We start from the raw sequence: 23,497 nt of genomic DNA, 5'->3' as shown, positions 1-23,497 counted from the left end.
CAAAGTCAGTATTATGTCTCTTCTGTTACTGAGGGTGCCAACAAATTTTCTGACAAATACACTCAAGATCACCCCTTGCCCCAGCACCAAGTCTAGTCAGGACACTGCACCACTTGAACAAAGTGTTAGGGTTTGCAAGGCAGTGGTTTTGTATGAAGACAACTAAATTAGAAATGCTGAAATACTAGATAAGCTGTCCTTGTATTGGTAATTATAGCCAAAACCTAAGTCACCTTTAACCTTATATTTGGTAAACTTAATGGAATGAACTTCTGTTGCTGCTCTCTGCAAGTCAGGTTTTTCCATACCATGAATCATTCTTGTCGCTGTTTGCTGAATCTTCCAGGCTTTCCAACATCCTTTTAAAAGCAGCATTACATCATAATAGCTGTCTAACTAATGGTATATACAGATGTAGCGTCACCTTCCTCCTCTCATTTATTCAAGAAATCTGCAACCGCTATTTGTAACAGGGTTGTGTTGGAGCACTTCCTTGGTCCTACGCAATGGTCCTTAGATGCTGGCTGGAGTCAGAGTTTTCCAAGTCGGGTGTTGCATCATCCCATGGCTGACGCTCTCTGCCTCTGGCCTAGGGCACGACTTCACAGTTGTTGAGCAAGTGCACAGCAGAGCTGGAGAATACAGGTGGTTTCTTCCAAGGCTACTTGTCACTTGAACTTTGAAAATGGGATGGAAATAACTTTATGTTTGGTGCAGTAGGATCTAAATTAAAATTATACCTTTCCCTGTAAACTGCCCCCTCTTTGTAAGACATAATTTCCTCTAAGCCTCCCGACATTTCTCCCATTATTTCCGCAGACAGCGGCAATGCTGCATTCAGGCAGCTGTCAAGGTCTTAAGAGATTACCGGATCACACATTGATTTTTTAAGGCCAGTACTTTACTTTGCCAAGTAAGTGTACGTTCTGGGAACTCACTTAAAGATACTGATTTACTAAATTCCTTTTACCTGGAATAACTCCCAAACAAATGAAAACAGTTTTGTGACACCTAAGGAACTGGTCAGAATGAGGTTTTCAGAATGGGTGCTGTTTTCAGATCTCTCTACAGTTTTGTTCCCATCTGCTTCAGGGACCTTACCCCTGAACACAAGCACTGCTTTGATTTCTGGTCCTCTACATAATTTTCTACCACCAACGCAGACTTCACCTGCAGCACTTGCTGCTGGAAGCAGGTTTTCTGTAGTGCTCTGCACCTCCTCAGTTCTCTAGCCTGTTTCAAGAGTCATCCTAGTAAACACTGACAGGCCTTCACTTAATCCTTTTCTCCTCTCCTCCTGCTATTAATTTTTACATTGTTGTTCACATTATCAGCTCATTGTAGTGAGGTTTTATTTTCTTACATGCCTGTAATGTCGTCAGGGACTTAGTCATAGAACATGCACAAGATGTCGTATAAAAGAAAATTATACCACGTTACTGCACACTGATTGGCTTTAAAAAGAGTAGGTACAAAGTACCAGTCTATAACAAAACATTCAATTGCAGGGAGATTAAGGAGCCAATGATTTGACTAAAAGAGACTTCTCCTAGAGAAAGGCGACTATACGTGGCATCTTTAGTGGAAAACATGAATTACGTGTTTAAGAGCAGTACCTAAGGAACTACCACGAGTGGACCTTGCACCCTGAGGCCCTGTACTACTGCACTGCCAGCCTCGAAGTGTAAATAAACTGCGAGAAGCAGGTTCAGCCAGCTGCCCACAACTGCATCTACCTGCAAGGTGGTTTTATATGCTCCCAGGGAATGTTGTCTTGTCAGCAGGCGCACCACATTGAAGGTATTTCCATACCTAATTATCCAGATATATGCATGTGCGATAGAGGGAAGAGCACAGATCTAGGTGAAGGCTGACACGTTCGCTGCAGAAATGTGGAGGTATTGGCAGATATGTCTGCCTGGACACAGAAATGCCCCCACGACTCTGAAGAGGAAGGATGGAAAAGGGACAGATGGATACAGTGCTACCAGCCACAAAGGGCAAGGATGGGGTGGGTGCAATCCAGCGAGCGCTGCTATCCTAACAACGTAGCATCCCTGCAGAGACCTGGGCGATCTCAGTTTTTCAGATGAGTTAGCTTTCCATTTTTTTTAGCTGCTGGTGATGCAGGAAGAAAGACTTCTAGAAAAGAGGCATCCATTTATATTTTTGCGAATCTTTCTCATATCCAAAGGATTGTAGTATTGCAGATAGAAGCAGAGCAACGTCAGTGCAGGCAGCAAGGAAGAGAGACCTTAACTTCACTTACAGAGGGTAAGCAATCCTTACCTCCCACTTTGCCTGTTTAAGTAGCGTGAATCAGTAACCAACTTGATTTGCTCCCTACCATTTGTACGTCAAGCACTTAAGCTAACCTTAGGGCAGAAAGGGGGTTATAGCACCATTAGTGTGACAGTAAAGTATCTCACTTCCTCAATAAAAATGCTATTCTGTATTTTAAGCTACTTTTATAGTTTTACAAGGTGTTGCTTCCTTTCTAATACAGACATTTCACCCCTACTCCCCACATCAAAAATTCCTTCCACTAATGCTGTTCACCCAGTGGTAGCCTTGAGTGGTGGAGGCAGATCTACTAGCTTCTTACTCACATTTTCTGACCTTGCTGAAACAGATTTCGACAACACAGTAAGCAAACACTGTTGCCCTGGCTATGTTAGCTCTCTCAGTGCTGAGCAGGTTACGGAGATGCACCCAGCACATCCACTGAGTTTTCAAGGAATGATTCTCCAAGGCAGAAATAGAAGACACTAATACAGCTGTACATCGAGCTATTTCCTAAGCATCTTCTCAAAATGATACAGAGAGAAATTTCTGTTTCCTGAGAAATCCTCGTTTTCAGAGATGAGTAACACCTACCCTTCCCAGGAAATTCAGGTGCTGACTCTGAAGAGTCAGGTCAGCAGCTATCTAAAGCATGCTTTCCGTGAAGACTGCTTTTTTGGAAATAAAGTGATCCACACTGGAGATTCTGCAGTAGAAGACCAAAACACAGTATCCTTGAAGAAAAACAAGAAGATCATGTTTCAGTTCCAGAGGACTCAGCTCAGAGTCACCATATTCTACTACAAAGAGGATAAAATGCCTGCTGGCTTTTGTGGATCGCCTTTCTTCATATAGACATTTCCCATAGCTGAGTCATGCCAGTTTAAGCAGCTCCCACATACTAAACCCCTCTCTGTGCTGTGTTTGCTCATTACTCTGCTCTGTTGCTGGCTAAACACACCTCCCTCACTGGCTGGTTTGTTTTTCTGTGTCTGCATAAAGAGCCGCCCTAGCATGACTGAGGGAGCAACGCAGAGGTGGAAATACATGGCCAAATCCAGGAGCTCCCGAACATCTCTGTAAAGAACTCTGCAGGTGAGAGGCATGTTCACAGAAAGATGACCCGAGGCAAACACCTTTCCCTAGGCAAACACCTTTCCCTAGGCACAGAAGAGAACTTGAGTGCTTAATCCAAAGCCTGGCATTCTGTTACAGCCAGGTTCCCTGAAATTCGGCACGGCAGAAGACAAGTTGAGGTGTAGCTGAGGTCGCAGAGCATGCAGGTGTTCAGAGACTCAGCTGAACAAGATAGAGATCGCTCTTGCAAGCTGTTTTCATGCTGGTAAGTTCACCGTGCTGAACCAAGCCCAGACAGTAGCTCTGCCACCTTCTGATTCTGGGCACAGAATCAGGCCTGTTGCTCTCAAACATGAGAGCAAGTCGTAAAGCGTCAACGGTCAGCAGCAACTCAGTTCCTGCTAATTATCCTTACGTACTACAGGCAAATCCTTCAGTTCGGGAATTGGTGCCAACATTTGCAAAACGGAACTAGAACCTGCTGTCACTCCACCCTGAAGGCAGGCAGCTACTGCTGACTTAGGGGCTGCACAGGGACATAGGAGCTAAGAGGGCTGTATTTCTGAAGGGTCTGTCAAGTGCCATGTCAGTTAAAAACACGTGCTGCATGCGTTTCCATGAAACTGCCTCTCTTGCGTTTGCTGATAAGTAACGTCTGCACCTGGAAGATACGATTGCTGAGTGGTGCTCACAGTCACAAAATAAGCACTCCTTGTATAAACCATGAATGATGACATATAACAGTAGTGTAATCCCCCTGAAATCAGTCATTACCACAGTCAAACTGTTAGCTTATTAACTATCCTCAGTGTTGCCTTAGGGCTCTTAACTGCTGGCTAAAACTGATTTTCATAGGGATTATACTTACATAAGGACCAGAGAGGGTCTAAATTAAGCTATGGAGTGTTTGTTACCAGGCAGACCAAAAAGTAACCATTTAAGTTCTCCGTAACATATTTGGTCCCAATCTTAAACACTGCTATTTGTGGTGCTCTCAGAGTACATATAAAGTCAAAACTTTGCAAACAAGTATTTCTCATAAAAGTCATACAAAAATAGAAATAAAAACACTTCCTAATTATTTCTTTTTTGAAGCTCCAAACACATTTAATTAAAATAAGCAAAAAAAGTTGGTCTCTACTTAGCGCCTCCATTATATGAAGAACAACTAAAAATAGAAAATGAAGCTGCAACAGAACAAGATGAGCATTTAACATTCTTGCAGTGAACTGAATCCCTTCAGACTACTTGCTCAGAAGCCCAGCATTATCTAGTATTTCTTGAAACCCAAATTCATCATTTATGCTTTTTGATGAAAAATTAGACACAGCCAACATTATTGCTTTTATTAAAAAATGTAAATAAATTAAAAAATTGTAAATCTGAGTGTACAACTTAATTTAAAAATGAAGTCTAACTGACAATCCTCTATGAGCTGGTGTCAGATGTGGCTAAGGAAATAGATGAAGAAGATGAAGAAGATGATGAAGGATATTCATTATTTGTTATTGATGCTTTTTCTTCATATTTTGGAGGTGATTCAGAGGAGAGGTATAGCATCGGTAAGATATCTGAAGGTGAGCTGCTTCCAGAAATTGTATATATGGTTTCATAGTCTCTAACAGCAACTGTTCTTTCATCATCTGCAAGCTGTGCTCTATAAAACACAAAATTGCATATTAACATAATTCACTTCTCTACAGTGAGTGAAATTCCACTTGACTTACATAAGAATACATCTACGCACACACTCCCTAAAAATCCCTGAAGCAAAGAACTTGCATAAGCATTAGGATTTCATTCTATGGGCTACATTATGACTCACATGAAAATTCTATGACTTCAGAGGGGAAGGGCAAAAAAGCTCCCTTCTAACCTTTCACATCACCAGCCACAGCCCGGCTTATGGGTATTAGCTGCTTCTGCCAGGGCTGTCTCACAATCTTATTAAATCTTCTTCTGAATCTTAGCTCCTCATGTATCTTCCCTTTTGTAGTCTATCACATACACACTGTCCCTTTCCCTTATGAAAGACAGTTACTAGACTTAGAATTGCATCGCAAAAATCACAATCCTAAGCCATTTGAGATCTTACAGGAAATGCAACTTGAAACTTTTATTAAGCTTTCCAGCAATCCATGACAGACACAAGGAGAAGTATTCCTGCTCAGCGCTGGAGAAACAGAAGCAACTGGACATGATCAGACTGCTAAGTTTCCAGTGACAGTTAAGGAGGGCAGCCAAGTATTCATCTCGCCCTGGAGCTGGCCCTCAGCATATTGCTTCAGCTGCTTCCCAAGGAAAGGGAAGAACTCACTCCTCCTGACTTGCTCCCAGAGTTGACTCTTGCCTTTGTGCATATATCTGTATCCCCATCAATACTGCAGGAGGAGCAGGAATACAGTACATAGTCACCTCATCTTCAGTGCTGTTACTGGTGTGTGAGGGTGTGTGTTTAAAGGAGAGAGAAGAGAACATAATATAAGACAAATCCTGAAGCACTGTATAACAGATTGCAGGAAAATAACAACCACTTTTGGGATCAGACCATGACTCAGCTTCCTACAAGCTCTCTCATCCAGCACAGCCTCCACCACAGCACTTGCTGACAGAACACAGAACAAGTGGACTGAAGAGGCAAATCACATTTGCGTAGTAACCACCCACGTATGAAATGGGTATTCCCTTCTAGTTTTGGGATCTTCAACTATGGCACTATGTTAGGAGGAACGAGGCCACTGCTGCTCCTCCATGTAAGAGCTTGGAAACCAGTTTGCACTAGTCAAGATACTGTACCTGCTACCAAGTGCTGAGCCACAGGAGAGCACGATTGAGTGAAATACTCAGAGGTGGTATCAACCCACAGGGTCTCTGGGAGGACCCTGGGGAGCACGGAAGGGCAACAGCTAGAGCACCCCCAGCCACAGAACACCAAAGCAGGAGGTCAGGGTTTCTGCATCCAAGGTTGAGGTGTTCTGTCCACTCCACTAGAAACTGCCCCAACAAGCTGGGCTACAAACTGCCTCTTTGTGTTCATACATTCACAAGACAGAGAAGTCCAGACAGGCAGTCAATGATGATTGAGTTGATGGGATCACACATAAAGCTCAGAGCACCAGAACTGGACATTCGTGGGTTGAGGCAGTTGATCCAGGTGCAGGGGATTTTGTAGGAGAATGGGTGAAGGAAGGAGGGGACACCTGGTATGTGCACCAGCAGGGAGACCCCATATGAAGTCTGAGGAACTTGTTGTTTAGCCATACCCCCACCATCCTTTGTTTTTCCTTTTTCAGTGCAGGATGTGCTGCTTGCATTCTTTCACACCCTTGGATAATGCACACCTTTTACCAAGCACATGGGCAGGCAGCCCACATGTGAACTCAGGGCCTGAAATTATAGGGCACAGAGGACTTGTGGCCCTCAGTTTTGTGCATTGTGCTTTTACAGACAGGTGGTACAAGAATCATTCTGTCTCTCAGCCACTTGTAAGGCCATAGCAGAACACAGCTTTCATGTATGTTCCCATATTTCTTCTAGTTGTCCACTCCAGCCTGGTCTTCTAAATGTATTTAAACTGAAATGTTTTTTGAGGGTGTCCTTGGACCATATTTGAATTGGATGTCTCAGGGCTACCAGAGGTTCAGGTTCACGCTCGGCACAAGTCATTCCTCCACACACATCCATTTGCTTTGTAGGTACATGCCAGAATGGAGTTACAGCATATGCTGGAGCTGTAGCACAGGCAGGCTCAGTGTGGTGCCTAACTCCAGGACTAGCTGCAGCTGGTATGAAACACTTTCCAGCTGTGGATGCCTTCACCCAGCCCAGTAAGAACACAGAGACTTCATGTAAAATTCCTTCTTTCAGCAGCAGGAGTTTATTTTCTCTCCTGCTTGCTCTGGGTGTCCTTCAATTGCAGCAGTATAGCTCTGAGAGCGGATATATTTCACTTGCAATCTGAGAACCGGCAAAGACTTAACAAAGTACAGTGTTTCTTCACACAACAATTTGTGCCTGGTCATGAGAGCCACCGCTCTCTGGAAAGCACTTTTGTTTGATCAACCCCGACATCATCTCATCCCCACATCAACCCTTGTTATCCTGAATTGGCCGGTGTATAGGGCATGTGGTACCTAACTCCTGACCAGACCGAGTTCTGGCACCTAGTACGTGGCCCTTGCAGTGATCTCTTTCACCCTCAAGTTAACAGCCCATTGGTGGTAACCCACAGAAGACAAATAACCCTGCAAGCTCTTGTGGTGCAGACAACTCTTCAGTCAGTTGGCAGCTCTTGCTCCCTGAGCTTGACAGTGGCAGCATCTAGCAAATCAACTGTACTCAATGTATGGAAGAGTGGCTACATGGGTAAGGTACAACATCTTGAGATGAAGTTGGCATTGTAACCTCCCTTTTAAGCTCCCTGGAGCCTCCTGCCCTTCTCCTGCCACATCAAGGTATCCTTCTATCTCGACCACTGCCACAGCAGGAACAAGGCAGACCAGCATGGCAGATCTCACTTCCTCAAGGCAGTGAGATAAGGGTCATGGGGAGAAGAGAACACACTAAAGTGGCATTCCCAGGGTCACAGGGCCTGTGGATAGGTGTCATGAAGGGCTCACTGCATTGGTTCTACAGAGGCTTCCTAAAATCTGGCAGTGTGGATATCATGCCACTGGGGCACTGCTGTCAGGGGCACCTTCTCTTGGACAATCTGTGCAAGAAATTTAATCTAAGTGTATTTAAATAAAGCCACTGATTAAAGACTTTGTTTTCTCTTCTGAAGTTCTTTTCAGTCATAATAAATTGGTAAGAATTCAACCCTCATGAAGGACACTGTGGTTTATGATTCCCCTTTTATACTAGGATATTTTAATGCCATTTCAAGTAAGGTATCTGAAGTAAGTCAAGTGATGCACTAGAAAACTTTGTAGTGCCTAGTAGAGAGTTAATTCACAGTGATTATTTAAGAGCATGGTCTTGGATACCTTGAGAAACATCTCACATTTCCAAAGACAGAGAAGAAAACAGTCTTACCCATCACTGAAGATAGAGTGGTATGGTGGAGGATTTTCACTTGTAGACAAACTACTTGACATAAGACAATGTGTCACGGTTGGTGACAGAGGGTCAGCAAAATAAGGAGGTGGTGGAGGTGGGAATACCATTACAGCATCACCTAGGAAAAAAAACACCAATTACTACCTCTGAAAAATTGAGCACCACTGTTAACTGTATCCTAGAACTTTTCCTGTCTTTGGAATTATAGTATTTGTACTTGTCTACTTTTTAAGATAAAATGTAATGATCCCACATACAGAACTGTTATATTCTGGGCTATTAAAGTACATTGAAGGTATGTTCAAAACCAAAATTATCCCAAAATAAAGACGCAGCATATTCATAAATGGAAGATGTCATTTAGAAAATACAGCTGGGGGAGGAGGAGTGTTCCATCTAGCTAAGAGACACAAACATCTTCACTGTTGGCTGTCTTCAGAAACTGGAAGTGCAAAGCACACAGTTACTGTTGGCTTACTTTAAGGGTAGGCAAGTATTTAGTTTTCCTTACATATTAACATAGGGTGGTTCAAGTTTCTTCACATCTACTGCAGTGTTATAACAAAAGTATTCAAGTCATTAGTGGTTCCAGTGACTGACTTTATGTGCCTTGACAGTTTCCCTACTAAATTACTCGTAGCTGAAGGTACACTACTAATATTAGTACTACAACACTATTGATAACTAATTCAGTATTAAATGTACTGTGCAGCATATCTGCCAATTTCAACTTTGTAATTGAGGAGTTTCAAATTTTATTAACAGGAAGTTCGTATCAGTCACTGAGCTTGCATAATTTATATAAACATTCACAGCTAACTGGCACCTTTTTCCCTTTGTAAGTTGTGTGCAGTGACAGGTCAGGGAGCATCAAAAACGTTGAGTGAGGTGGGGGGATGTTTTCTAGCCCAGTCACCACTGTTCCAGAACATCACTATGCCAACCAGACCTCAGCCTTCAGCCTTTCAGTTTTACTTTTCCTGATGGAAGTATAAAAGGAATCCACTAATTTTGCTTTCTCACCTTTAAAGACAATCTGAATTCCGTTCTACAACCCTTTGATTTATCCTGGTGGTTGGAAAACTGACTTTAAACCCTCACATTTTCTGAGAGTCACCAGGTTACAGGTCTGTACATTGGTTTGACAGGCAGAGGGAAAAAGGTTTTGCATAATAGATTTCAAGTCCGGTCAGTCAGATGACAGTCAAGCAATACTATGATTGACTCAATCCTTCCTGAGACCTAGAAAGTTATCAGAATAATCTGTGTATAGAATGTATTCATGGGGTATTAAAAGGAGTGCTGTATGCAGGGGAGCATTCCCTGCTAACATACCACATTTACTCAAACACTGTGCAATTAACAGAAGCATCTTGCAATTACAACTTTGACTGATGGAAGATGTGGCCATGATTAAAAAAATACAATACACTGCTTACGAACCAGATTCTCCTGTTTAAGGGGTCAGAGCTCAAGGCTCAGATGAATCTTAAACATAGTCACAGAAGTCATTAGACCTGTGATTTGCAGTGCCAGCTACACCCTTTGGGAAAGGAAGCGGGATTGGACTCATTTGTGTCAGATTACATGGCTGCTTTTGCACAGACAGTCAGACCTTTCTTTTTATGCCAAAGGACAGGTTTTGTCTTTGACAGAAAGGTAACTTGACCAAACAGAAAATATACGAGACAAAAGCAACATTTTTCTGTTTTGGCTGGTTTGACATGCCAGAACTGACATGCTTAGAGCTCAAATGAGTAATATTCAGAGGTAAATCATTAGTGGGGAAAAAACCCTACTAACTCTCAAACGTAAAGTTCACGCATTATTTACCCACCTACTGTAACCTGAAAAGATTCAGGGCTCTGAGGATGTTCTTCACTTTCGCAAGATTCTTGGTTGAGATTTAAGTTTTGTTTCTTTTTAACATGAGCTATCACGAAGAAACACAACCCAGTGAGCACAATCAAAGGTCCCATGATTTGAAGTGACAGGAATCCACAGCCCTGGAGGTCCACATCAGAACTGCTGGTGGTGTTGAGCTGTATGCTGTGCCAGCTGGGGCTGCAGCCAGGAACCCAAATGCCCAGGATACTAATTAGCATTCCACTAGTTAAAAACAGGAATCCAAATATGAGAAACTGGGCGAACTGACAGCTCCCGCGACAAAAAACGAGGCTGTACACCTGCTCATTTTGCAGTTGTCTTTGTCTTATATACAGCCTGGCTCTTGATCGTGCCAGTAAAACACAAACCAGTCCAGTTACAGCCAGTACAGGCCCAGCAGCCTTAAGGACCTCGTTACAGTCACTGAAGGTTCCAGATGGGCATGACTGGAGAATAAAGACTGAAAGCAGGAATCCAGCACAGAGCAACACAGCTCCAAAAACAAAAAGGAAAAAAATAAGTTTCCCAGGTTGTCCATTATTTCCTTCACCTCCTGGTGCAGGAACAGCCACTGGATACATTACAACAGAATCTCCTCAAGCAGATCAGTTTTGGTTTGTGTTTTTTTTTTTTTTTTTCCTGTGAGCATTAAGTGGCAGAAAACTACAGTAGATCTGTGAACATGAAAATACATGAATCAAAAGAAGAAAAAAAACCAGTGGGACTAGCTACATTATAACATTTACTTCTGCATTTGCTACTCAGCCTATATTGCATAATCTCAGTGTTATTTTCTGTTTTATAGTACCTCCATTATGGGTTAAAGGGTCGATTCAAATTTGCTGCCCTTGCATACCAATGAAGAGACAGAACTTGCTTTACAGTTAGACCGAAAACAACTGTAATTGCTGTCGCATAGCTAAATTAATTGTTTCTTTATAGACACACAGTCTTATGATTAAGGGGACATTATTTTCAAAGGCTGAATCTTGGGACCAAGGACAGGCTAGCTTTCCCCTTGAAAACAGAAAGCTAGGGGAAATTTCTGTAGTGAATGGCAGGAAATGACAGCTCTTGGGAGAAAGAACCTTAATGCAAATGAGTATCGATGACTATTGGACTCTTTACCAAGTACATCTTCTAACACATACCTTTTCAAAACGTATAAATGTTGCTTTTCCTTCCACAGGCAATAAAGACTTTTCTGTTTCTCTCCTTAAATCAGCTTCCTGTCCTACACAGCTGCAAGAACAAGTACACACTAGATTTTTGGTTCCGTTCTGAAAAGAAAAAAAAAAAAGGGAAAAAGACAAACTAAAGACCATGTATTTCAAGTCTCACTGATTCCATAGTTAAGAGTTGGTAAGCATACTGCTCCCACACTTCCTTTCCACTTCCGCTACTCCTGAATCCTTTGTCTGCTCTCCAAGAAAGCTTTAAAAAGAAATATAACAAAGGTGGCTCCCAGAAGGCTTCTGAGCCCACAGGAGTCTAGATTCAGAACTAAAACAGAAGAAAACAGGAACTAGCGCTGAGGCCAATAACAGTCCATGTGGTAGTATGGATGACAAATCTGCTGGATGTGGACAAACTGCGGCAGGGTATATTGGGTTTGCGTAGCAAGGTTTTGGTAGCGAGCGGGCTACAAGGGTGGCTTCTGTGAGAAGCTGCTAGAAGCTTCCCCTATGTCTGACAGAGCCAATGCCAGCCGGCTCCAAGAATGACCCGCTGCTGGCCAAGGCCGAGCCCATCAGCAATGGTGGCAGCGCCTCCACGGAAACATATTTAAGAAGGGGGAAAAAAAAAGGCAAATGGGGCAACTGCAGCCAGAGAGAGGAATGAGAACATGTGAGTGGAACAACTCTGCAGACACTAAGGTCAGTGAAGGAGGGGGAGGAGGTGCGCCAGGTGCCAGAGCAGAGATTCCCCTGCAGGCCATGGTGAAGACCATGATGAGGCAGGCTGTCCCCTGCAGCCCACAGAGGTCCATGGTGGAGCAGATATCTACCTGCAGCCCGTGGAGGACTCCATGCCGGCGCAGGTAAATGCACCTGAAGGAGGCTGTGACCCTGTGGGAAGCCTGCACTGGAGCAGGCTCCTGGCAGGACCTGTGGACCCATGGAGAGAGGAGCTCACGCTGGAGCACGTTTGCTGGCAGGACTTGTGACCCCATGGGGGACCCACGCTGGAGCAGTCTGCTCCTGAAGGACTGCACCCCATGGAAAGTGCCCACGCTGGAGCAGTTCATGAAGAACTGCAGCCTGTGGGAAGGACTCATGTTGGAGAGGTTCGTGGAGGACTGTCTCCCATGGGAGGGACCCGACACTGGAGCAGGGGAAGAGTGTGAGGAGTCCTTGCCCTGAGGAGGAAGGAGCAGGAGAGACAACACGTGATGAACTGACCGCAACCCCCATTCCCTGTCCCCCTGCGCTGCTGCAGGGGAGGAGGTAGAGAATTCAGGAGTAAAGTTAAGCCCAGGAAGAAGGGAGGGGTAAGGTGTTTTAAGATTTAGTTTTTATTTTCTCATTACCTTACTCTGATTTTGATTGGTAATAAATTAAACTAATTTCCCCAAGTTGAGTCTGTTTTGCCTGTGACAGTAATTGGTGAGTGATCTCTCCCTGCCCTTATCTCAACCCATGAGCCTTTCATTTTATTTTCTCTCCCTTGTCCAGCTGAGGAGAGTGAGTGATAGAGTAGCTTTGGTGGGCACCTGGCATCCAGCCAGGGTGAACCCACCACACAGGGAAAGCCTGACTGAAGGTTAGGACAGAGTGCCATTCAGTGAGCTCTAGAAAAAAAAAATAATTGTTTCTGCTGTTACCCACAAGGAAGTTTGTGCTACTCTGACACTCTGGCCTACAGGGCTCAGATAGACACCTGTACTCCATACCATGGTGACTAGGAACCACAGAGATCTTGGTCCAAGTGGCTACCATCCATCAAAAGCCAACCTGAAACCCAGGGGAATTTCAGACTATGGAAACTAACAAGTCTGGATGGACCATAAGAAAGCTGTCCCCTACCAAGTGCAGGAGGCACTTAAGTGTGTTCATATTGCAGTGTTTTACCACTGCCCTCTTCCTCTCACCAGCAGTCTCCCATGACAGACAACTTCATCTATAACTTGGATATATCAGGAAGGCTATACAGGGACTCAAGGAGTTTGTCACAGATGGGAGCAGCGAATCTGCTTAGTTACTGCTGTTTGTTAGTTCACCTTCAGCCTTTCCTGTACCAGCTTCCGCTGCCCTGCTACTACTTCAGATGACTGGAAGCTAAAAGTCAAGTTAGATTGACTCCTCCTTACATATGCCTCAACAACACTTATTCCACAAGAAAAACACAGTATTATGTGACTTCTGGAAGCAAACTGTTGAACATGTGTCAGCCACAACAAGCTTTGCGTCACTCCCCAGTAACTGCAGTGCCCCACTGGGATGAAAACAAAACACAACCATAAAACCCACTAGTCATTCAAATACGTAATTATCTGTCTGCAATGCAAGGCAATCTATCGAGTCGCTTTATTTAGCCACTTGTAAGAGCAGGACCCAATTAAAGAATCAGCTGAGCAGATAAGCGAATGATTATTATTAAGTTATTAGATGTTTTACTGCTGAACATCAAAGCAGACCTCTGGCATCACGGGAGACGGCAGAGCGCAGCACAGTAAGCACAAGACTCCACGGGCAAGAAAACAGGCTGCACCACACAGCAAGAAGGCCACTGCAGGAAGCAACAAAGTCTCCCAGCTGGCTATCTCAAATAGCAAAACTGAGGGACCTCCCTTCAGGCATCCCATTACTGTGGTCAGTTAATTTGTAAACTATGTCTGCTAAGTGTTTCTTCACTGTCCTGAATGCAGTCTATCCCTCCACTAAGATTGGTTTGAAAAACTGCTAACTGAGGCTCGCCTGGTAGAAGAGTCACAGGTTCACTCTGGAAAAAAAAATGGTTATTAAGAGCTCTAAAGATAGGACAATATGTCATGAAAAAGAAATAAAAGGAATTCTGATAGATCTAAAACTGAAGACCTTTAGCCAAGCACACTTTCAATACTGCATAAGCTGAAGTCAGTTTCAAGGCTCTACTTCTGAGCAGAGAAAATGGATTAGGCTGGTCACTCCTCCTTCCTTGATTTCACTGGTCTCTTCTAAGTTAATAAAATTGTTTCTCATAACTGCAAATGCTCCTTCATGACCAGAAATTTTCCCCTTTTTCATAATTGATCTGATGTGGCTCAGATTTACTGACCTACCAAGAAATGCACAAAACTGAGTAAACTGAAGTAAAGGGCCTCTGAAACACAACAAAAAAACCCAGTAAAGTCCAGTTTCAGACACAACTGTCTTGAGATATTTTTCTGCTGAGGCACATTAACCATTATAACAGCAATACACTATAATTAGAGAGAACTCTGAATCCTTTCTTTGCAGTTCCCTCTAGGGAAGAAAAGATGGACATAAGTACAAGTAAATTAGGACAAAAGGAAATAATGTGAAGGAAAAAAATAAATTCAAACATTTAGCCCTTAAAAAGAAAAACCTAGAGATTTGTTCTTATTACTCCAACACAGCGCCTGCTTCACTTCCACCAATCTTGTTGTTATGAGATTAAGTTAAAACACACATTAGAAATGAAGCATGTGCATATTTTCTTAATTCTTTCAGGCCACAAAAGAAGGAACATTCAGAACAGCCTGTTGTGGCTTTGAAGATGAAAGCCACTTATTTTATGCTCCAAAATTCAAGGGAGGACTAATTTTCATGTATGCTACCACCAAATTTTAATAGAAAACCCAATGCAAGATTAAGCTTTATTTCTTGTGTTTCAAGAAAAAGTATTTTAAGAAAGAAGCAAGCCTTTTATTGACTATGTGCTTGAAATCCTTCCATTAGATCTAATATCTCCACAGGCATATTAACATAAGGGAATGTTCCCTTCATATTGACCCCAAGTCTGAGAGCAGACATGGAAATACCAGATCAGAAACTGCTAGAACAAAATCCAGTAGTGTGGAGGCAGTTAAGTAAGAGGGAAGAGGGAATTGGAAACATAGCTTGTAAAGGAAGTCTGGTTATGAGCTTAACTTAAATGATATAGTGCTTTACCCTTTTGTAAGTCTGGCCTGTGCCAGGTATATAGAACAGGAAATAACATCACAATTTCTTGTAATTTTTCTGTGTAACACTTGTAATACAACTTTCACATTATGGACAACTCCAAGGATTTTAAAATACAAGTTTTAATGACGAAACTGTGAGTTTTTGCTTTTTGTTTGAACCTTCAGAGTTCACATTGTCCAAGATTTCCACTGCAAACATCAGGGCTGTAAATTTCCTCCCCCTTAATCATACGAAATTCGATAGCCTCATGCAGTCATATGAATTCAGGAACTGAGGATTAAAAGAAAAAAAGCATTGAAAGAATTAAAACACTGCTGTCTCTGTTTTATGTTTCCCAGAGTAGGCCCTGTTCCTGCTCTTTCGCTTGCAAAAGCACCAAAATCATTTCATGCAGAAGGATCAGGTCTAGCCTGTGTCATTATTTCAAGACCTACAATACCCTGTCAATTGTAGTCCACAATGGAAACCCCAGTAGAAATCACAACCCATCCTTTTCAAGAGTTTTCCATTTAAGTGTTTTCACGCATACTTCTAATTTTTGATCTGCTACTGGGAAGTTGCCACTGCCATTGTGTGATTTTTAAAAAATTTTTTTTTCTTCCCAGGTTTCAAATTAAACCACAACTCCTGAGACAACAAACTACCTGGAAGGAAAAACTTCTCGCAACTTCATTCAGCTTAACTTCCATGTCAAAACATGAATGGCTCTCCACTTCCTCTCACTCCCTGTATCTAACTTCCTCCTCCATTCACATCTGCCTCTGCACCCATGCCATTTTCTGTTCTTTATCATATCACAGTTTTCCCCTCTGGATTGCTCTCTTAACCTGACATTCAGCAGAAGCACCCATCCATGCGCACAGCTGATTAAACTAAAGTAAATTGGAGTTTGCCACCTTCATCTCCACGCTCTTCCCTCCCTCTGGTGTTTTTAATCACTTATATGAAGAGCTAGGGGGCAATGCCTGACAGGATGTTCTTTCAGTTTTCTACTTTCAAGCAACATTAAGCCTACAAGCATTAACAAGTTTTGAGATGCCAAATATATCCAGTCTGACCTCTTGTATATGCAGTCTAATTTACGCCTGACAGTGCTGTCATCTCACAGAGCATACAACTCCGATATTCCAGAAGGAGGATTTCCAAGATTTAGATGCTGTGCAAAAAGATCCCTAAGCAGGGAGCAGATGACCATATGGGTTGACAAAACAATTGTGTCAGCTCATAGTATAAGAAGGGTAATGCTATGCTGTTATTTACGACCATTGCAGGTGGGGCAGGAGTCAATGTCTGGAGAAGTGCCGAAAAGCAGCTGCAGTAGGAATTTCCAGAAAATGGGATGAATCCTGCCAGTCTCCAGGCACATGTGTGCCAGGGATCCTTCTCACCACAAAATGGCAGAGTCAGGGATTCTGACCTGTCCCAGACAGAACTGCGCTGTGAAGAAGATGCCAACTACCATCCCTGTGGGCTACAACATGAAAATAGCTAGAGTAAAAGCTGGTCCACAAACGTTCCCCACTCACTTGGGCAGGGAAGAGAGTCCTCATGCCACAGTTGGATGTGAGGACCGCAAATGGGCGTCTGGACACAAGGAGGAGCTTGCAAAGCAAACTTTGGTAACCCACTGGTTGGATGCCATGCAGGCAACTAGGACAGCACCTAGATTCAACAACATGCTCCAAAGGGTCCAATGCATGTGGCTGGGATGGTCTTTACACGACACACTGGTAGCACACAAGAACTGGGACAAAGCAGCTCCTGTTTTCTGGAGTACCTGCAGGGAGACTTGGCAGAAGGTAGGTGGACACAGTTAAAGCCAGAGCTGACTTTCTTCAAACAGCTAACACTAGACAGAGCAAGTTCTGGGAAGGTCTGTCCCATGGGGCTGACATACCTCAAAGCGGCAAAAGGCACAGGCAAAGATATGTACAGATCTTTGTGAGGATATGACTGTGACCATCAAGAAGATGTAGGACTCCAAAAGCTGCCCAAAGCCTTCCTGTCCCAGTTTCTTGAGGCTGGCCTGGGGCATTAAACAACAGCCAACTCATGGACAAGCAATTAAGCTCTGCTCCATCTGGGAAAAGCAGCATCCCATGGCATACTCCTCCTCATGCACCAGTCTGTCAGGCATGCTTTAAGTCACTAAGTCTTTAAGTCACACTAAGGTTTTCAACAGGATGAACTATGCCCTGAAAGCACAGCTCCCATGCATTGTGCTGGAGCCGGGCAGGGCCGCCTGTCCACCACCTCCCTGTAAGGGAGCAGCACCTGGCCTGCACAGGGCCAGCCCATCGCCCCAGCAAGAGCCTCCTCACCAGTGCCTTCCCAGCCGTACGCCACTAGCAGCAACTGGAGCATTATCACAGAATCACAGAATGCTTTGAAATGGAAGGGACCTTTAAAGGTCATCTAGTCCAACCCCCTGCAATGGGCAGGGACATCTTCCACTATATCGGGTTGCTGAGAGCCCCATCCAACCTGACCTTGAATGTTTCCAAGGATGGGGCATCTACCACCTCTCTGGGTAACCTCTTCCAGTGTTTCACCACCCTCATCGTGACAAAGTTTTCCCTTGTGTTTAGTCTAAACCTACCCTCCTTCAGTTTAAAACCATTACCCCTTGTCCTGTCACCACCGGCCTTGCTAAAAAGACTATCCCCATCTTTCTTGTAGGCCCCCTTTAAGTATTGAAAGACTGCAGTAAGGTCTCCCCAGAGCCTTCTCTTCTCCAGGCTGAACAACCTCATCTCTCTCAGCCTGTCCTCACAGGAGAGGTGTTCCAGCCCTCTGATCATTTTTGTGGCCCTAATCATACACCAGCAGAATAATCTGTAGAGGCGCCTTCTGAGACATCCCATCCTCTCACAGCGATGCGATAAAGGTCACTGCAGGGAAGCCGTGAGGGGAGCAACGAGCTCTCAAGGGAGGAGATAAAGAGGCTTTTCTTACCCCAGGACATTTACACCCTGGATAAGTGACACGCAGGGGTACAGCCCTAGCCTCCATCCTTGAGGGGAGTGAAAAACACGGCAATGACAGCGGCCGAGCCGGCGGCTGCCGCCGGGGGACACAGCGCAAGCCTAGCCGCCCGCCGCGGCGCCCTCACGGGGGGCAGCCGGAGGACGAGCCGCCCCCCAGCAGCGCCCGCCTCCCGACAGACAGCCTACCCGCCGGCGGTGCCCCTCTCCCCACCGTGCCCTGCCTCCCCTCGCACCAGTGCTCCCTGGCTTCCCCCCCGCCGCCACCCCCAGAGGAGCGGCCGGGGACCGCCCGCCATTTTCGCGCCCGCCCGGTCGCTCTCTTCAACCCGCGGCGGCCAAGGGAAGCGCCCCGCCATGGCGGCACCCAGCGAGGCGGCCTCCGCGCACCGCGGCACGTCCCCGGAGCCTGGGCCGGCCGGCGGCCGCTCCCGGGGGTGGGCAGAGCGGAGCAGGGGCGGGAAAGGGTCGGCGGCGAAGGGCTCCTAGCGCCCGCCCCTTACCTGGCCGCGGTGCGAAGGACTGCCGCGGCCCAGCCGCCGCCGCTATTTAAGCACCTGCGCCAGGCAGCGCGCATGTGGGCGGTGGCGACGCGGGGCAGAGCCAGGCAGAGCCGAGCCGCCCCGCCCCGGGGGACCACGGGCGCAGCGGTGGCTGCTGCGGCAGCGCCTCCCCCGGTGCCGAGCGCCCCGCCCGGCGGCGGCGGCGGCCTCGGCCGCCCGGCGTCGCCCCTCAGCCGCCCTGCTCCGCCCCGCCCCGCTGCAGCCAGGGCGCTTCCCGCCCTCCTGCGGCCTTCAGGGAGGGGGCGGCCGCTGCGGGAGCGGCTCCGTCGCCTCTTGCCCACAGGCCCGACTCGCCTTGGGGGGTATGTGCCGGCGGCCGGCTCCGCGTTGGGGGTGAGGAGGAGGAGGAGGAGGTGCAAGGCGACGCCATATTACCCCCCTGGAGGCGCCGAGGTTACCCGCCGCCTCCCGGCGCTGAGGGCCGGGGTGAGGAGGTCCTCCCGGGTGGCTGTACGGCTCCGCGGGGTGCGGTTGCGTTTGCCGCCCGGCTGGGAGATTTCCCAGGTGATGGGCTGGAGCGCGGGCACAGCTCGCTGGCAGGGCTGTCGCAGGCATCTCTGGAGGTCTGTATGTGTGGCCAGGGTCTAGTGCGCCCCTGCAATACCGGTGGCTTCGAGGTGAGGCAGGTGCGCTTCCTTCTCAGGGAAGCTGTGCCACATCTCCCGTCTCGGGAGCACTTGTTGTTCTGGTCGCTTAGCCTTCTGCACACTGGGGAGCTCGCTTGGCATTAGAGACAGGCCGAGCCTAGGTGTGACTGATTTCCATCAGTGGTGAGCCAGTTCAGCCACTGGAAATGGGGGAAGATGCTTTCCCTCTTGCTTGCTAGGTGCTGGTGGTGTGGCGGAGGAAGCTGGCTTTGGTAGTGGAGACGAGAGAGCCGTGAAGTGCAAGAAGCAGCTGTGTGAGGGGACGAGGAGCCAGGGGAGGAAGGTCAGGATGTGCCGCTTGTAAGTGGGTGTAGCAGTGGTGGGACCTGAACGACAACAGGACTAAAGCTGCCCCACTGGTTAGGCACAGCCTGGTAGCTGGTGAGCTGTGAGGGAAACAATTCGGGTTTATGTGAGTCAAAATGAGAGGAGCCGGAACAGGGGTGAAAGGTGGAGTGATGCCCAGGAGGTAGATGGCAGGAGGAAAAGAAAGTGGATTGAAGTCTTGCTTGACAAGGAGATAGTTTGGTTAGATGATGAGATTGGGGGAAAATGGGATGTGTAGGTTTTTGGAGGGGATCTGGATTTAGGTAGAGAACAAGGGAAAACTTTGAATTGAATGAAGAACCAAAGAGTGTATGAAAGTACATGTGGGGTGTGGGAAGGAGCTTGTGATAGCATAGGCAGCTTCGAGCTTTCCAGAGTTGTAGATTCCTGGATGTTAGTCACCCTTTACTGTCTTGACTGTTTTATGTCCCAACACAGCTACCACTGACGGGAAGGTGGGCTTCAGTTGTGAAACACTCTGATACTGATGTGACGAGTCTCACAGTAAGGAGAGACTGGGAAGTAATGATTCCTGTATTCTGTGAAGAGTGATGTATGTCAGTGAAGAAAAAAAGCAGGGAATTAAAAAAAAACCTGAAGAGAACAAAAGAAGATGAGCACTGTTTGTTACGGACACAAACTGAAGCTGAAGTCTTGCAAAGAGTGAAAAAGCATCAAAATGTATAATCAGACTATTTTATAACGTGTGACAACAGTGACACGAGACTTAATTATGTTTATATGGCATTTTTCTAATATCTGTTTGTGGTTCTGTTGTTCTTCCAACATAGAGCTTTACTAATTAACCCCATTCTGTGCTGCTCATTTCTGTATGAAGTATTTTGTCAGGCTAAACTTTCTTTGGCCTGATACCATTAAGTTACTGGACCATTGCTGTGATATATGCTCTCTCTCTTTTCCTGTTATGTAAATACGTTTTTCCTTTTCTGCAAATACTTCTTGTACCAAACCTAACATGTCTTAAGAATTTCACTTTTTAAAAATAAACTAAAAAAAAAGTCAGTCTTGACAAAAGTTAATAAGCTTGTTGGCTAGCATCTACATGCAAATGATTTCTCTCTCCAAAGCTTGTCACCAGGTTTTCCGCTCCATCCACCACTTGGGTTTCTTGTAGTGTTGGGCTTCAGGATTTGACACCAGTGATGAAAGAAGGGATTTCAGGAGTATCATTCTTCAGTTCGTGAGATTCCGACTCGGCCTGGTGTAGATTTTCAGTGGATTAAGTGGATGTTGATTCCTGTCATGTGACTACAGTCATAAAACCGTAATCTTGAGCCATATCTTGTGATTTAAGATAAGAATTATTTTTTTAACTGATTTTTTTTTTTTTTACTTTTAACATGGTAACTGTTTAGCTATGAGTAATGCATATTTTAATTCCAGACCCTAAGTGGCAATATTTGGCAAAAATGGAGCTAAAGTGTTTTTTGCTGTACAGGTAAGTACTGAGAGAGTTGTGTGTCTTAAGTCTGGACATAGTTGCATGACAGTGTTTTCTGGATGTTGATGCTAATAGAGGAAATAAAGTATTTTGGACTGGCATAGAAAGCAGTCCTAGAGCTATGGAAAGCTACAGTGCATTCGCACCGGGATTCTGACAGGGAACCCAGAGCTAACAGGAAGTCATTGCTTTTGACATTATTTCTAGGGTTACAGTCAGTAACACTTGTGAAGACACTGACAAGAAGATTACCATTTGGCATGATGAGCACAGAAATACAGTTGATAATTCCTTGGTTGGTAATTAGTCAAGGCTGTTTTGATGGAAGCCACTACTTTTAGCAAAAATCTGATGGAATATAAATGAATATTACTAACTTTGCATTCCTTTTTTTTTTTTTTTTTTTCAATTAGCAAACATGCTTATAAATGGTGAATCCATTTATGTTGTTCGGATTGTCTACCTGATGATGATGGTCTGTAGAAATGACAAGTGCAGTAAGTAAGACTAAATGCTGGTCACTTCTAGAATGAAATTCCACTGTGCAGAAGAGATGCTAATCTGTTATGAGCCATGTGAGACTGGTCAACAAAATTGCATCTGTTAGAGTAATTTTTCTCTTTTGAGATTGGACATGTGAAATACTGGATGTGCTGAGGTGGTGCTTCTGTTCAAAACACTTAAGTATGATCTGCAGAACCTGCTCAGGTGTTTGAAAACCCAGTGAGAGAATCCAGCCTGTCCTAACCTGTCCTGATGAGAATGTAACCACTAGAGAAATATCTAATGTCTATAATTCACAGCCCACTTGGAAGCTTTTCTGTTCTGTTTTTTCTGAAATCGTACAAGATCCTTGAGTCAAGGCTGGTGCTACTTGCTTTGTTTCAGTGAGAGCTGACCTTTTATTAGTATCCTTTGAAGCAAGAGCTGCTGAAGAATGCATGGAGGTAATGCATAGTAAATTTTACATTATAAATAGCAACTTGCTTGCTGTGATGGTGTGGACCAAGCGAGATGATGGCGCAGAAGTCAAGAGTGACCCAGTTCTCCAATTCCCTTTAAGTTTGGTACAGCCAATTCACAGCAAGCACTCGGTGTGCACAGAAACTGCAAAGCTCAGCTGAATAGTTAAGAACTGCGTGTTTTGGTTTATTTAAGTTCTGGTAGACTTAAAAGAGCTATACTTAGAAATATGAGGATATAAAAATGTTTGTTTTATTAGAATTGTCAATTCATAGGCTCAGAAATGACAAAAGCATTGCTGCCAGCATTCAGTAAGCTTTTGAACCAAACTTAATTAACCCTGAAATAGTTCTTCTTTGCAGTTTGGCAGTTAGCTACAAAAGAACCACAGAAAAGAGTATCATGCTGGCTGTACTGGAAGGGAGGGTGAACTAGGCATCGACACCCTCCCCGCAAAACAGCAGCCAACTGGGGCTCTGTGGCATTGCGCTCATGCAGCGTACCCTAGTGACCCATGAAGATCCCTCCTCCAGGAGGAACTGAGAAAGACCCAACAACAAAACCAAGATGACTGTTCTCTTCAGGGCCTGGGCATGCCAGGAGTGTTTGTGACTCAGCTGGCGGTCACTGCCGCCTCTTCATAAATCTTTCCCACCCTTCCCCCCGATCCCTCTAAAAACTGTGTGAATGCAACAGTCTTGTTCAATATTTCTGTTAGTAAATCACAGAACCATGGAATGGTTTGGGTTGGAAGGGACATTTAAAGGTCATCTAGTCCAGCCCCCCTGTAATGAGCAGGGACAGCTTCCACTAGATCAGGTTGCTCAGAGCACCATCCAACCTGACCTTGAATGTTTCCAGGGATGGGGCATCTGCCACCTCTCTGCGCAACCTGTGCCAGTGTTTCACCACCCTCATTGTAAAAAAAATCCTTCCTTGTATCTAGTCTGAATCTACCCTCTTTTAGTTTAAAACCGTTACCCCTTGTCCTATTGCAACAGGCCCTACTAAAAAGTCTGTCCCCATCTTTCTTATAAGCCTCCTTCAAGTATTGAAATTAAGATGTTTAGAGAGAAGTGATTAAAAATTAATACAATTCAAAGAGGTTAGGCATTAA

At 45.0% G+C, this 23,497-nt stretch overlaps 1 protein-coding gene and 1 long non-coding RNA gene across 7 annotated transcripts; one reads left to right on the top strand and one right to left on the bottom strand.

Moving 5' to 3' along the window:
* Window positions 1–554: 554 nt before the first annotated feature.
* Window positions 555–19,063, bottom strand: TMEM171 (transmembrane protein 171). Of its 5 annotated transcripts, XM_087741558.1 has the most exons (6): window positions 18,922–19,063; window positions 11,457–11,585; window positions 10,256–10,979; window positions 8,395–8,536; window positions 2,878–3,017; window positions 555–677 (listed from the first exon to the last, which is right to left on the bottom strand). In XM_087741558.1, exons 3-5 carry the CDS (start codon window positions 10,884–10,886, stop codon window positions 2,918–2,920), a joined length of 873 nt encoding a protein of 290 aa, XP_087597684.1. In that variant the 5' UTR covers window positions 10,887–10,979; window positions 11,457–11,585; window positions 18,922–19,063; the 3' UTR covers window positions 555–677; window positions 2,878–2,917. The 5 variants fall into 5 exon arrangements, with proteins under 5 accessions (XP_087597684.1, XP_087597685.1, XP_087597682.1 ...); XM_087741559.1 differs by lacking the exon at window positions 555–677 and having other exon boundaries at window positions 692–3,017; XM_087741556.1 differs by lacking the exons at window positions 555–677; window positions 2,878–3,017 and adding an exon at window positions 4,692–5,017.
* An 81-nt stretch (window positions 19,064–19,144) lies between these two features.
* Window positions 19,145–20,978, top strand: LOC148050612 (uncharacterized). 2 transcript variants are annotated; one of them, XR_015700950.1, is made up of 2 exons: window positions 19,145–19,283; window positions 20,394–20,978. It is a non-coding gene; the product is annotated as an uncharacterized LOC148050612 (long non-coding RNA). The 2 variants fall into 2 exon arrangements; XR_015700951.1 differs by lacking the exon at window positions 19,145–19,283 and adding an exon at window positions 19,342–19,598.
* Window positions 20,979–23,497: the final 2,519 nt, after the last annotated feature.

This window comes from Nipponia nippon, unplaced genomic scaffold (genome assembly GCF_047370975.1).
Source record: "Nipponia nippon isolate SJK-2023a ecotype South Korea unplaced genomic scaffold, ASM4737097v1 scaffold_8, whole genome shotgun sequence".
Taxonomy (NCBI): Eukaryota; Metazoa; Chordata; class Aves; order Pelecaniformes; family Threskiornithidae; genus Nipponia; species Nipponia nippon.
Note: the sequence above shows the minus strand (reverse complement) of the source record. Positions and strands in the feature narration are given on the sequence as shown.

Excerpts from the sequence above, each read along its gene's own strand:
- TMEM171 (XM_087741556.1), bottom strand. The coding sequence starts at position 10,886 with ATGTATCCAGTGGCTGTTCCTGCACCAGGAGGTGAAGGAAATAATGGA. Across the intron at positions 8,537-10,255 it reads ATCTTTTCAGGTTACAGTAG|GTGATGCTGTAATGGTATTC; the intron begins GTGGGTAAATAA and ends TTTTTTTCCTAG. Across the intron at positions 5,018-8,394 it reads CACTCTATCTTCAGTGATGG|AGCACAGCTTGCAGATGATG; the intron begins GTAAGACTGTTT and ends TGTGTTTTATAG.